The 14,076-nt window shown below is 38.1% G+C and overlaps 1 protein-coding gene across 5 annotated transcripts in view; it reads left to right on the forward strand.

Annotated features, from left to right (window-relative positions):
• The window catches only part of ELF2 (E74 like ETS transcription factor 2), a 94,590-nt gene that overhangs the window by 22,442 nt on the left and 58,072 nt on the right, over positions 1–14,076 (forward strand). For 4 of the 5 annotated variants that reach the window (XM_059697997.1, XM_059698000.1, XM_059697998.1 and 1 more), the window contains exons 2-3: positions 915–999; positions 3,029–3,267. In XM_059697997.1, coding sequence (XP_059553980.1) covers positions 3,193–3,267 — 75 coding nt within the window. In that variant the 5' untranslated portion in view covers positions 915–999; positions 3,029–3,192. Of the gene's footprint in view, positions 1–914; positions 1,000–3,028; positions 3,268–12,829; positions 13,025–14,076 lie in introns of all 5 variants that reach the window. The other variant, XM_059698004.1, reaches the window with a different exon arrangement.

The following is a 14,076-nucleotide window of genomic DNA, read 5'->3' on the forward strand; positions in this document are numbered from 1 at the left end:
GTCCTATGAAGACAGAAATGTGTCTATTGGATTGGACAACCAGAATTTTGTAAAACTTTCAGTTGGTGGTAATTGATGACAAACTTCCATTGAAGGTGGAGTACCTGAGAAATTAGAAGTGGAGACAGAGTATAGAAGACTTTTCTTCTAGAACATTATCCAAGAAAGGGCTCAAAGCAGTAGCTGGAGGAGTATGCAGGAACAAGCTTTCTCAGGGAATATACAATGACATCAGCTGTGGTTGACAGTGGAGGAGGTTCTGTTTTGGAGCTTTCCAGCAGAGAAGGACTGCTCCATGTTTAAGATGAGAGAGTCTTGTAAATGTTTAGACATTGAGGGAGCGGACCCAGTGTTAAAACAGATAAGGTTAGGGAAGAAGAGGAAATAATTGATGGAGCAAGGGCTGAGCTCTACGGCATAGGTCAGTGGATTAGCCTTTGGAAGGAGGAGGGCTTTTGAGGAGGTTGGGATGTTTGGATGTGTCTGGAATGTAAATTTGAAGGGTGAAAGAGCAGGAGGAAGGTGACTTAATAGGCAATAATATATCATCAACATTGCTTTATAGTAGCCTTTTGGGTTAGTTTTTAAAAACCTCATTTTATATTCCTGGGGATCAGGGGTTATATCCTGTAGCCACTTGAAATATAAGCCCTAATATGGGGCATAGGCTGTGTATGTTGAATCTGTCCATACTTAGTAATTGTTATTTAGTGGTGACTTGCAATTTTAAGGTTGATAAAAACCTGATTTCTCAATACCCTAGGAAGAATTTATTTATTATGTGTATTATATAATGTGTATTATTAGACTTTGGAGATGGTTTGTAATGAGTACATACTGTCTGAATTACACTTATTTTGGGTAACTATTTTTAATAAAGTTATATTAATACTGTCTTTTTTCCCCGCTATTAGTTCCAGAGAACTGCTGGTTTATGTTTTAGCTCTTGCCAAGTTGTGAAAATAGTGAAGGATGCTTAGACTACTTAACATTCAAATTGTAAGTAAAATTTATTTATGTTATTATTATCTATACTAGTGGCCAGGTGCACAAAATTCGTGCACGGGGGTGGGGGTTTCCCTCAGCCCAGCCTGCACCTTCTCCAATTGGGGACCCCTTGGGGGATGTCCGACTGTGGGATCGGACCTAAACCGGCAGTCAGACATCCCTTTCACAATCTGGGACTGCTGGCTCCTAACTGCTCACCTGCCTGCCTGCCTGCCTGCCTGATTGATTGCCCTTAACCCCTCTGCCTGCCTACCTGATTGCCCCTAACTGCCTCTGCCTGCTTGCCTGATCGCCCCTAACTGCTCTCCCCTGCTGGCCTGATCTCTCCCCCAACTGCCTCTGCCTGTCTGATCACCCCTAACTGCCCTCCCCTGCCAGCCTGATCTCGCCCAGTCTCTGTCTCTCTTTGTTTTTCTTAGCAGTCCCCCAGGCCTTCCTGCCTCCCTGTCTCCCTCTTCCTCTTTCCCAGCTGGGAGGGGGCTGGGCCAGTGGGGGCTGCTCCACCCTCTGCCCACCCTCCCTTCCATCCAGACCTCTTCAGGCCAGTCTGTTTTGTTTCCTCATTCTGAGAGAGGCTCTGAGCATGAGCTGGGAGGAAGGGAAAGAAAGGGAGAAAAGGCTGTGAGCTGGTGGGCGCTGTGTGTGTCTGTGCGTGTGTGTGGTTGTGAGTGAGTGTGGGTGCCGGCCCCGCCTCCCCCGTCCCCATCTCTGCTGCCACAAGTCCCCACCCACCAGAGCCTGCTGGGCGCACAGCCTGCGTGTTAGGTCGAGCCTCTGGTCATTGTGGATGTGATGGACCCTGGGTTTTTATATATTAGGATGTTTAGAAAACTGAAACTGAAAATAGTCATTTCCTTATACAATAATGGTGAGCTTCAGTGTGTGGGGCTGTGGATTTTTCTTATTTTTTTATTAAGATACAAATACTTCCTCTATTTCTGTTGATAAGATAAAAAAGGAGACTAATACTACTGAATGGTCTTAGGTAATGAGGTGAAATTTCTGCCCCCTTCCCCAGTTATTTATTTTGCTTGTAGGAGTTTATGGAAATAGTTTATACCACATTTCCATGGTCTCAGTAGTTAAACTTAATAGAGGATATAATATTAATGGAATGATTTATTAGAAATGTATTTTTTCTTTATACTTAGTTTTTCTGCATTCTTTAATTTTTATATGAAAAATCCTATTAGAAATAAATCTCTGTAATTTCTCTATGAAAAATTTTACATTTACAAAATCAAATAAAGTGTAACTTTTTAGGAATAATCTAATGCATAAATCTAGATGGTGTACATATTGAAATTCATCCCTACTGAGGAAAACTGAATTATGTTTACTTGAAACCATTTGCTATATTGCATATTGAACCAATAGCAAAAAAATTATTGAGGAAAGAATAATAAAGTAATGTTTAAGGCATTCCAAGTGATTTCACTACTTTATTTTCAAACTACTCTATTTGAAAGTATAAGCTATTCAAAATAATCTGTTTTATAGTTCTTGTATTCAAAATGTGGCCACAACATTAGATTGCTGCCATAGCAAAACACAATTCTAATTATTCAGATAAATAAACTAAATGAGCCAAAGAAGAACAGTGAAATATTTACAGACCAATAAATCTTTTGATTTGTCATATAAGCAAATAATTTTAGAAGTTGTCTCGGTCCAGCACGTTTCATGTTTTTAATGCATAAAAGATTTTTTAAATATCTATGAAAATATTTCAGGAATAAAAGAACATCTTCATAAAGATAGAAAGTTATAGCATTTTATCTCTTAGAATATAAATATCATAATGTCATGAACGTGCAGTAGCTTGGTAAGAACTTAATTTCAGTGAACTTGGCAATGCTAAAAAGTAGAATGCTCATTACTGCCCTCTTTTGACACAGGGCTGTATAAGCATATCTCCTTTTAGTTTATACAAATGTTAAAAATTAGATTGCAAAATAGGTTGTGCTTTATATCTTTCCTATACATTTTTAATAACTTTTCAAATTCTTCCTCTTTTTAGGCTCTCTGGTTAATCATCTTTAGAAGATTGGATTGCTGGACATCTACTCCACTCCTCTATTGACTTTTAAGATATGATAATGCAAACCTATAACACTGGCAATCATCCATGAACCTTTAATTGCACTGATTAATAGCATTTCAAGCTTCCTCAGGGAATATACAATGACATCAGCTGTGGTTGACAGTGGAGGAGGTTCTGTTTTGGAGCTTTCCAGCAGTGGAGTAGAGAATCAAGAGGTTAGGCACCCAATGTATTATGTTACTGTTTTGCTCATAGACTTCAGTGCGTGAACTAGTTTTGAAATTAATGAGAAACAGGTATTTGAGAGTAGAAATGTATGATTGAAATTGTACATGTACATATCATGTGTCTTTATATAATTTAGGTAATAGAAGGTTGAGGGAATGTACTGCTGGACTCACCTGAGTTGTTGGAACATGCATATGTTGGAATGAACTGGGAGGAAAAAAATTGAAAGCAAGAATACTGTAGTATTAGTTGAGAGAGAGATTTTAAAATTTATTGTTTTGTATTATAGAGTCTATAGGTATATACTGTACCTAAATTAAATTCATCTTAAATTAGAATTTTGTATCTCCTTTAGTTGACATCTTTGTTTTTTGTTTTTTTAATATCTAATTCAGTGTGAGGATCCATCATATTTTAATTTAATATATATGTATATATACATAACCTATACATATATACGTGTGTGTATAGATAATTTGTAAATTATCTTTAGATAATTTGTAAATCAGAAAAATTTAGGTTTTGAAATTTTAGGCATGTAGAATGTTTTACATTATTAGCATTTTGGGTTATTTTCATGTTATTGATGACATTAAAGAATCAGAGATGGGAATAGGAAAATAATAGTACCAGAAATATATGAACTTCCAGGGCCTGGCTTCTATTACCACCAATGGGAAGGAGCTAAATTAAAATACAATAATGCTGTCACACTGATGGACAAATATTTGGTCAGACATGAGGTGGGAAAATGGAGAGTTTACTGTATTTAGAAAATCTGTTTTCTCTATAGTCTGTGAAAGATACTGCTGTTATTGGTACCTGGTACCAGCATAGTGGCATAGTGACATGGCTGAGAAACGAGGTAGGGCATCAGGCTGTGTGTTCTGCAATCTGGGTTCTTTTTCTTGCTTGCCTGGTGTCTTGCTTGGTGTCTGTCAGTCTTCCAAGATAGCAATGTGCAAATTCAGTGGGAAGGAGATAAAGTGAAGCTTACTACTTTTCCTTGGTTCTCAATGGACTTGGTAACTCAGATGTTCCTGTCGTATAGGAATCTAAAACTGGTTCAAAGTCCATTAAGAGAAGCCACAGCTACAGAACATACTTTATTCTTGTGATCAATGTCTACTTCTTCCTTGAAGATTTACTTTCTGTAGGATCACTTTCAGGTGTGATTCACCAGAGATCAGGGACCTGGGGGACTTCCATCCATATCACCCAAACCATCTATTGCTGCTTCTTCAAGAGCTTTCTCTTTGTATTACAGTTTTTCTCTGTTGGTATTGAACCCTATGAAGGGAGATGCCGACAACAATAGGCAGAATATATTTACCTTGTGCTGATTGGGTACCATCACTATGGAAAAGAATACAATAGTTTATTTCCATATAAATATAAGGAAGACTCATATTTTTCTTCCTTTACATGGAATCCCAGGTGTTCTTGGTTTAGAGAACTAATTATGAAAGAGAAAATCTGATAAATGTAGTCATTTTACCAAGGTATTTTTTAAAAATATATTTTATTGATTTTTTTACAGAGAGGAAGGGAGAGGGATAGAGAGTTAGAAACATCGATGAGAGAGAAACATGGATCAGCTGCCTTCTGCACGCTCCCTACTGGGTATGTGCCTATAACTAAGGTACATGCCCTTGACCGGAATCGAACCTGGGACCCTTGAGTCCGCAGGCCGACACTCTATCCACTGAGCCAAACCGGTTAGGGCCCAAGGTATCTTTGACTAATGATTCATGTGGTAGCCTTACAGGGTGGTCACAAGCATATTAAGTAGTATTACACCAGAGTGGGGTAAACTATTCTTGGGGAACGTTTTCTTCAACAAATATTAACTGACCACTTACCTGTGTCAAGTAATTTTCTAGGCATTAGGGATAAAATACTTCAGAATGGCTGTGAAAATAAATCAGGACTAGAGATGGAGAGGCGGTAGAGGATATTTTAATTAGGGTGGTCAGGGAAGGCTTCTCTGAAGAGGTGGTATTTTAGTTAGACTTAACTAAAGTAAGGGATTGGGCAATAGAAACATCTGGGGAAAGAGAATACCAGGAGGAAAGAAAAGCCATTAATACCTGAAAAATATTCTCATTTTACAAAGGGAGTTTTGGAGATAGTGACATTTGAAAGATAAAATTTTTTTAGAAATATATTTTTATTGATTTCAGACAGGAAGGGAGAGGGAGAGAGAGAGAGAGGGACGGAGCCCATAACCTGGGCATGTGCCCTCGACTGGAATCGAACCCTTGACAGGACGCTTCAGACCGACACTCTATCCACTGAGCCAAGCTGGCTAGGGCTGAAAGATACATTTTTATCTTACAAGCAGTTTTTCAGGAATATATCTATAATATATAGTAGTATATAATATCCATACTGTAAAATATAGGGTGGGTGGAAAAAATGACCTTCAAGATTTTATAATCGTAACTCTAAAATCTGAAGAAAAAGTAAATGTATAAAAAGTGGTGGGTACTGTATTGTATACCTGAAACTAATATAATATTGTATGTCAACTATAATTGAAAAATAAAATTTAAAAAATAGTCAGTAGTTGGCCAAACAAAAGTGGTAGGCATTTGGAGAGTTATTAATACATGTTTAGGCTTTATTTTTATAACTTTATTTCTTATTTTAAAAGTAGTACATTTTATAAAGTTAGGATAATGCTCTTCTGACAAAGATACCACAAAAGTAAATTACAATTAAACTTATAAGTGTAGATATAAAAACCATAAAAAATAGTAATAAATATACAAAATGCAATTATATATTAAAAATCCAGTTACCAAATAGGATTTAGATATACAAGGATAATTCAACATTGAGAAAACCATTACTGTATCTCTCTACTAAGATGACATATGATATATTAGTAGGAATAAAATACTTGATGAAATGGGATTTTATGAAATTCTATATCCACTCCTGATAAAAACTCTTAACCCTTTGCGGTCCAATTTTATTTTTGGAATTCAAACAGTCTGGTCCAAATTAATTGACAGGATTGAATGTTGAACCGGTTTGCGGTGTTTCAGCCTCGATGTTGGACCTGCTCCTAGCGCCTGGTCTGTTGAGTCAGCCTCCATGTTGGAACGAAAAGGGTTAATACTATAAGTATAGGTGTATACTTTCTTAACATTATAAAAAATAACTGTTACAAATCAACAGCCAGAATCCTGTTTAATGGTGAAGTACTAAATTACTTTCCTTAAAGTTGGTAGTACCATTATTATTATTTAATATTTTTCTGCAAGCAGGCAAAAATGATACAAATATTATAAAGGAGACCAAATTATTATTTGTAGGTAATATGAATAGCTACCTGGGAAAACCAGAGGGAATCCATGGAAACTCATTAGAGCTAATAAAAGTTTGGCAGCTATAAAATTAACACAAAAATATTTAGCTTACTTTTGTAAGGACTATAATTAGTTATAAAAGATCATGGATAATAAGATCCCTTTTAGAAAATTAACCAAAAATATAAAATGTTGAGGAATAAGTATAAAAGATATATGGTACTTGTTTGAGGAAAATCATTGATACTGAAGTACATGAAAGAAGACTAATAAACAAAGAGCTATACTTTATACTGGGATAGGAGAGATGGGAAGGTCAGTGTTGTGGAGGACATCAATTTTCTTCAATTAATTTATATATTTAATTCCATCTTCATCAAATGTTAGGGCAACTTTAGGGAAAATTGATTATTTAAATCTAATGATTGCATGGGAGAGTGAGCATGCAGAAATAGGTTTCACAGAAATAGAGGATTAATGCGGGGGGAGAAAAAGATTTAAATATAATTCTAAAACACAGTGAATACAAGGTCTAGTGGGCATCTGGTTCCAAACAAACAAGATTGGACTTTTTTTTTTTTTTTTTTTTTTTTTTAATCCTCACTCAAGAGGTGAGGATATTTTTTCCATTGATTTCTAGAGAGAATGGAAGGCGGGAGTGGGGTTGGGGGGTGTCTGGGGAAGAGCGGGGGGGGGGGGGAGAGAGGGAGAGAGAGACATCAATGTGAGACACATCAATTAGTTGTCTCCCACATGCGCCTTGACCCAGGTCAGGGCTGGAACCTTCAGTCCAGGTATGTGCCCTTGACTGGGAATTGAACCTGTGACTCTTGGGTGCGTGGGTTGATGCTTCAACCATTGAACCATACCAGCCAGGGTGGGATTGGGCTTTTTTTCACTTCATATTGTGATGGACTAAGAGGCCAGATTGTACTTCTACCAATGAACAAAATGAACAAAACATGTGAAATCACTGTTTTTGAAACATTGGTGCTATGGTCTGAATGTTTATGTCCTTCCGAAATTCATATGTTGAATCCTAACCCTGAATGGTAATAGTATTAGGAGGTAGGGCCTTTAGGCAGTGATTAGGTCATGAGGGAGGAATCCTTATGAATGGGATTAGTGCTCTTAATAAAAGGCTCCAAAGAGATCTCTGCTTCTTCCGCTATGTGGGGATATAATAATAAGTCTGTGACCCAGAAGTGTCATGCTGGCACCCTGAACTTGGACTTCCAGCCTCCACATCTGTGAGCAATAAAGTTCTGCTGTTTAAAAGTCACCCAGTGTATGGTGTTTTGTAATAGCAGTCTGCAAGAACTAAGACACTTAGATCTCAGACAGCGCAGGACTGTGCTTTCTGAGAGAAGAGAAGGTCTGATTGTACTGCCTTATTGCTTGGAGCACTTTCTGGACCACAGTGTGGGAGGAAGGATCTGAGCAAAGTGTGACAGTCTCACTGAATTGAGAAAACAAAATTTGGAATTTGGAGAGGCTAATACAACTAATTTCAGGGGCAGGGTATCAGAGAAAGAAGATCAGAACTCTGCCCTGGTCTTTAGCTGAGTGAGCTGCCCAGGTGTAGTATGAAGTTCTGTGAAGCCAGGCAAAAAATGATCAGAATATGTGTAAACTCAGTGAAATACTGAAAAATCTATAGAGTTCACTCAATGGAGGGAGAAACTAGAGTTTCAATCAGAGTAGAGTAGACCCAGGACATTGATGAGAGACTAGAAGTCATGCCTTATGGTCAGGCTAAAACAGCTCTACAACAAAGGATACTCCAAACTTGCTTTAAAAGTTAAAAACAGGCCTTGAAAGTTTATCCATAAGTATCTGTCCTAGTAAACATTATTAAAATATTAAAATAAGACAACAAAAGTAGAACCCAACTTTGTAAAATCTGCATATTCATCACTCAGCCATGTTAAACGCAAAGGAGCTGGCATAAAATCTATAACTTGGAGAGAAAAAACTGTTAATGACAACAAACAAGATAAGGATGATAAAATTAACAGGTAAGACTTCAGGACAGCTGTTGTAAATATGCTCAGGAAGTTAAAAGAAGTTTTTCAGGTAGATACCTAGAAGAGGGATTGTTGGGTCATATGGTAACTTTATTATAATTTTTTTGAGGAACTACCATGCAGTTTTCCATTGTGGCCAAATATATGGTGACAGAAGATGATTTAACTTTGGGTGGTGGGCACACAATGCAATATACAGATTATCATAGAAATCTGCAATTGAAACCTATGTAATCTTACTAACCAATATTACCCCAATAAATTTAATAAAAGAATTAAAATAAGAATAACTTTAGTAAGAATTTAAAAGAAGTTAAAACATGAATCTCAGAGGAGAGGTATAAAAGACATAACAGAACCAAATAAAACTTCCAGAAATGAAATATTGTCTGCAAAGAAAAATTCACTGAATAGGATTAAAAATAGATTAGGTACTTCAAACAAAAGGACCAGTGAATTTGAAGAGAGCAATAGAAACTACATTATGGCGCTAGCCGGTTTGGCTCAGTGGATACAGTGTCAGCCTGTGCACTGAAGGGTCCCAGGTTCGATTCCGGTCAAGGGCACATGCCCTCTCAATTGGAAGAATACTATTGAAAGCTTGTTATGTTATACATAAAGTAATGTTATTTGTAGATAAACTTGGTAAGTTAAGCATATTATAAAATTCAGAGAATCACTAAACAAACAAAAAACAGACTTGGTTATCTGTAGGACAGTATCAAGTTTATGTAATCTGAGTTCCAGAATGAAATGAGAGGACAACAAAAAAATATGAAGAAGTAATGGCCATAAAATTTTTCCAAATTTGATGAAAAGCATAAACTTAAAGATCTGAGAATATTGCCCTAGCTGGTTTGGCTCAGTGGATAGAGTGTCCACCTGGGGACCAAAGGGTCCTGGGTTCGAGTCCAGTCAAGGGCAGATACCTGGGTTGTGGGTTCGATCCCCAGTAGGGAGTGTGCAGGAGGCATCCAATCTGATTCTCTCTCATCATTGATGTTTCTATCTCTCCCTCTCCCTTCCTCTCTGAAATAAATAAATATAAAAAAAAACACCTGAGAATTTTAAATCCGAACAGGAGCAAATAGGCACTGAGGCACATTATCATAAAATTGCTGAGAGCCAATTTCAGAAAGAAAATCTTAAAAGTACCCAGAGAAAGATTCCTTACATACAGAAGAACAAAGATGACCATAGATATCTTGACTGAAACTATGCAAGTCAGAAGATAGTGATTTCTTTAAAATGCTGAAAGACTAAAACTTGTCAACCTACCATTATATATTCAGTGAAAATGTCCTTCCGATGAAGCTTTTTTTCAGACCAACAAGCTGAGAGAATTTATCACCAGGGAGCTTGTGTTATAAGAAAAATAAAAAAAGTTCTTTAGGAGAAGGTAAATAAAACTTAAGTATACCAAATGGAAGCTGTGATATACATAAAGGAATGAAAAGCACTGGAGAAATACCTAATGTATGGGTAAATATAAAATATTTTTAAAAATCAGTTTTTAATTTTTAAAACATTGTTTATTACAAAAATATGAACAGTATATGCTAGGGTTTACAATGTGAAGAAAATGATTGACAATAGCAGAACAAAGGGTGGGAGGAGGGAATTGGAAGAATACTACTGAAAGCTTGTTATGCATAAAGTAATATTTGTAGATAAACTTGGTAAGTTAAGCATATTATAAAATCTAGAGAATCACTAAAGATAAAATATACATAATAAGCTAATTTTTGAATTAAAATGGTTACTAAAATATTCAGTTCAAAAGAAGACAGAATAAAAGGAACAAAGAATAAATCAAATACAACAAGATCAGGATGGTAGATTTCAATCCTGTTTTATTGATAATTGTAAATATTCTAAACAGTCCAAATTAAATGTAGATATTGTCAGGCTGGGTTTAAAAAGAAGTCAAACCAATTTATGTTTCATACAAGAAATTCATTTTGAGTATTAACACAGCTTAAAAATAAAACTTTAGAAATAGATGTACTATGTAAATTTAATCATAAAAAGCCTAAAGTGGTTTCAGGATAAGATTATTACCAGGGATAAACATAGACATTTCATAAGTGATAAAAGGACCATTTTGTCAAGAAGACTTAACAACCCTAAATGTATATGCACTCAGTGTTAGAGCTTCAAAATACATCAACCATAAACTGACAAAACTGAAAGAAGAAATAAAGTAGATGAATCCGCAGTATTAATTGGAGATTGCTGCATTTCTCTCTTGGTAATTGATAGGACAATTAGAAAAATCAATGAGATAGAAACATCAATGATGAGAATCATTGATTGGCTGTCTCCTGCACGCCCCACTCTGGGGATTGAGTTGCAATGCGGCCATGTGCCCTGACTGGGAATCATACTGTGACATCCTGCTTCATAGATAGGTCAACGCTCAACCACTGCTAGCTGGGCCAAAGACCTTATTTTCAAATAAGCTCAGATTCACAAGTACTGATGGTTAGGGCTTCACCATCTTTTGGGGTACACGATTCAACCTTTAGTAGGTGAATTGAGGGTTATATTTCAAAGAATGTTAAAAACCATTGTTTAGTAGTTAAACTTACCTTTTAGACAAATGGGGAATCATGAAAGCTTTTTGCACAAAGAATTCTGATTGTAATGTGAAAAGATGCCCTCCGATGTCAGGGCAAGTATAGTATGTTTGAATGCTATTGTTACAATGTAAAAATAGCTGTCACTAATTTGTGCATATTTAATTTTCAAGGGACTTTAAGAATAGTATTATAACCTCTTTTTTAAATATGAAGAAAGGGAGGTTTAGAAGAAAAACACAGGGTGGGGGAATAGGGAGAGATTTGTTCCCAGTTAGACATGTTAAGCTTGAATTATCGGCTGAATATTCCTGTAGTGATGTTAAGTTGGTAGTTTAAAAGTTGGGTCTGGAGTTTAGGAAATGGGTCAGAGTCTAAAGCAAATACTTAGTAATCATCAGCATAGAGGTGCTATCCGAAACCATAAGAATGGGTAGGCTTGCCTGGGATGGTAGTGTAGAGTAAAAAGAATGGAGATGCTGAAGACTGAACCTTAGCAAGTTGGCTAGGTCTGAATCACTGGAGATGGAAGAAGAGTCAGAGGAGATGCTTAAACGTAAAGTGGTTTCTAGAAAGAGAAGTGGTTCCTGAAACCACTTCATTTAAAAAGAAATGAGGTAATGGCCAGTGTGTAGTCGGCAGAATGGCGGAGAAGGGTGAAAACTGAAATAGAATTTGATCCTTAGTGGCATTTTGAGTGAATAGTTTCAATGAGGTGGTGGAATCCAGATTACAGATATATGTACAAAATGAGTCAGAGAATTAGATTGTCTTTTTTAGAGGTATATAAAGGAGGGATAAGGAGCAAAGATCTGGAGTTCAGGGATGAAAGGAGGGAGAGAGGGAGAGAGGGAGAGAGAAACATTGATGTGAGAGAGAAACATTGATTGGTTGCCTCCTGTATGTGCCCTGACCAGAAATGGAAATTGATGTACAGAAAAAGCTTCCAACCAACTGAACTACCCTGCCAGGCTGAATTTAAAAAATTTTTGGGTGTGCTTTTTATGCCTAAATGGAAAGAACCATTGAAACATTAAAACAAAACAAAGAGAGAGCAGAGTTAGTCCAGAATCCTAATTTATGGGGAAGAAAGTATTGGCCTTCTACAGAATTCTAGTCCTCAAGTACTTCATGGTTCAGAAAATTTGACTTATTTTCTCCTGGTAGGGTGGGGATGGGTAGTTTACTTATAAATTAATCTCAAATTAACCTTACTATTAAATATGCTGTTCGATTTCAGAGGAATGAAAGAAGTTATAAATCCCTTGGATTATATTTAAATAAAATATTCACTGCTTGGGTTAATACTAGTTCAGCTGCTACTTATGATGCTGTTTTCTGAGTTTCCAATGAGTGGAGACCTCATGTCATCTTCCTTCCAGTATTACCTATCCCATGCTCCTCATTAACTGCTGTCTTCCAGCTGGGTGGTGCTGCCTGTAGGCTGTGGTTATAAAGCTGAGCAAGAGGCATGGTGATTCAGCTGTTACTATATTCAATTTGTGGGAAAGAATATTTTTTAATGGTAAAACATTGGACTCGTATTTTTCACCTTATACAGAGTAGGAAATGTAATGTTACTATTCAGCATGCACTTTCAAAAAAATACGTTTTTATTGATTTCAGGGAGAGGAAGAGAGAGGAAGAGAGGGATAGAAACTTCAGTGATGAGAGATAATCACTGACCGGCCACCACCTACACGGCCCCTACTGGGGATCGAGCCCACAACCCAGACATGTGCCTTGACCAGGAATTGAAACATGACCTACTGGCTCATGGGTCGACACTCAGCCACTTAGCTCCACCAACCGGGCCAGCATGTACTTTCTCTTTTTAATTTGCTGTAACCTTGTTTTGTAATTTAGTTAGAAACTAGAGGCCTGGTGCATGAATTCGTGCACAGATTTGTACACCAGTGGGATCCCTTGGCCTGGCCTGCAGGATCGGGCTGAAACTTGCTCTCCGACATCCCTCGAGGGGTACTGGATTGTGAGAGGGCGCAGGCCAGGCCGAGCGACCCCACCAGTGCACAACCAGGGCCGGAGAGGGATGCGGGAGGTTGGCCAGCCGGGGAGGGACTATGGGAGGGCTCCAGGGCATATCTGGCCTGTCTTGCTCAGCCCCAATTGGCCGGACCCCAGCAGGAAGCTAACCTACCAGTTGGGGCATCTGCCCCCTGGTGGTCAGTGCACATCATAGTGACTGGTTGACTGGTCGACTCTCTGCCCCCTGGTGGTTAGTGCACGTCACTGTGAGCTGTTGAGTAGCCTTAACCGATTCCTATATAATAAAAAGGTAATATGCAAATTGACCATCATACCCTCACACAAGATGGCCACCCCCATGTGGTCAAAAGATGGCTGCCACAAGATGGCCTGCAGGGGAGGGCAGTTGGGCGACCAGGCCTGCAGGGGAGGGCAGTTGGGGGCAACTGGGCTGGTAGGAGAGGGCAGTTGGGGCGACCGGGCCAGCAGGGGAGGGCAGTTGGGGGTGACCGGGCCGGCAGGGGAGCAGTTAGGCATTGATCAGGCTGGCAGGGGAGTGGTTAGGGGGTGATCAGGCTGGCAGGCAGAAGCGGTTAGGGGCAATCAGGCAGGCAGGCAGGCAGGTGAGTGGTTGGAAGCCAGCAGTCCCGGATTGTGAGAGGGTGCAGGCTGGGCTGAGGGACACACACACACACACACACACACACACACACACACCCCAGTGCATGAATTTTGTGCACTGGGCCTCTAGTCATTAGCATATTATGCTTTGATTGGTTGAATGGACGACTGGACACTTAGCATGTTAGGCTTTTATTATATAGGATTTTTTGGTGAAATGTTTGATACAAAGTGAAGAGTGTATAAAATATATATGCTTCAGCCTA

This window comes from Myotis daubentonii, chromosome 5, assembly GCF_963259705.1.
Source record: "Myotis daubentonii chromosome 5, mMyoDau2.1, whole genome shotgun sequence".
NCBI classification, from domain to species: Eukaryota; Metazoa; Chordata; class Mammalia; order Chiroptera; family Vespertilionidae; genus Myotis; species Myotis daubentonii.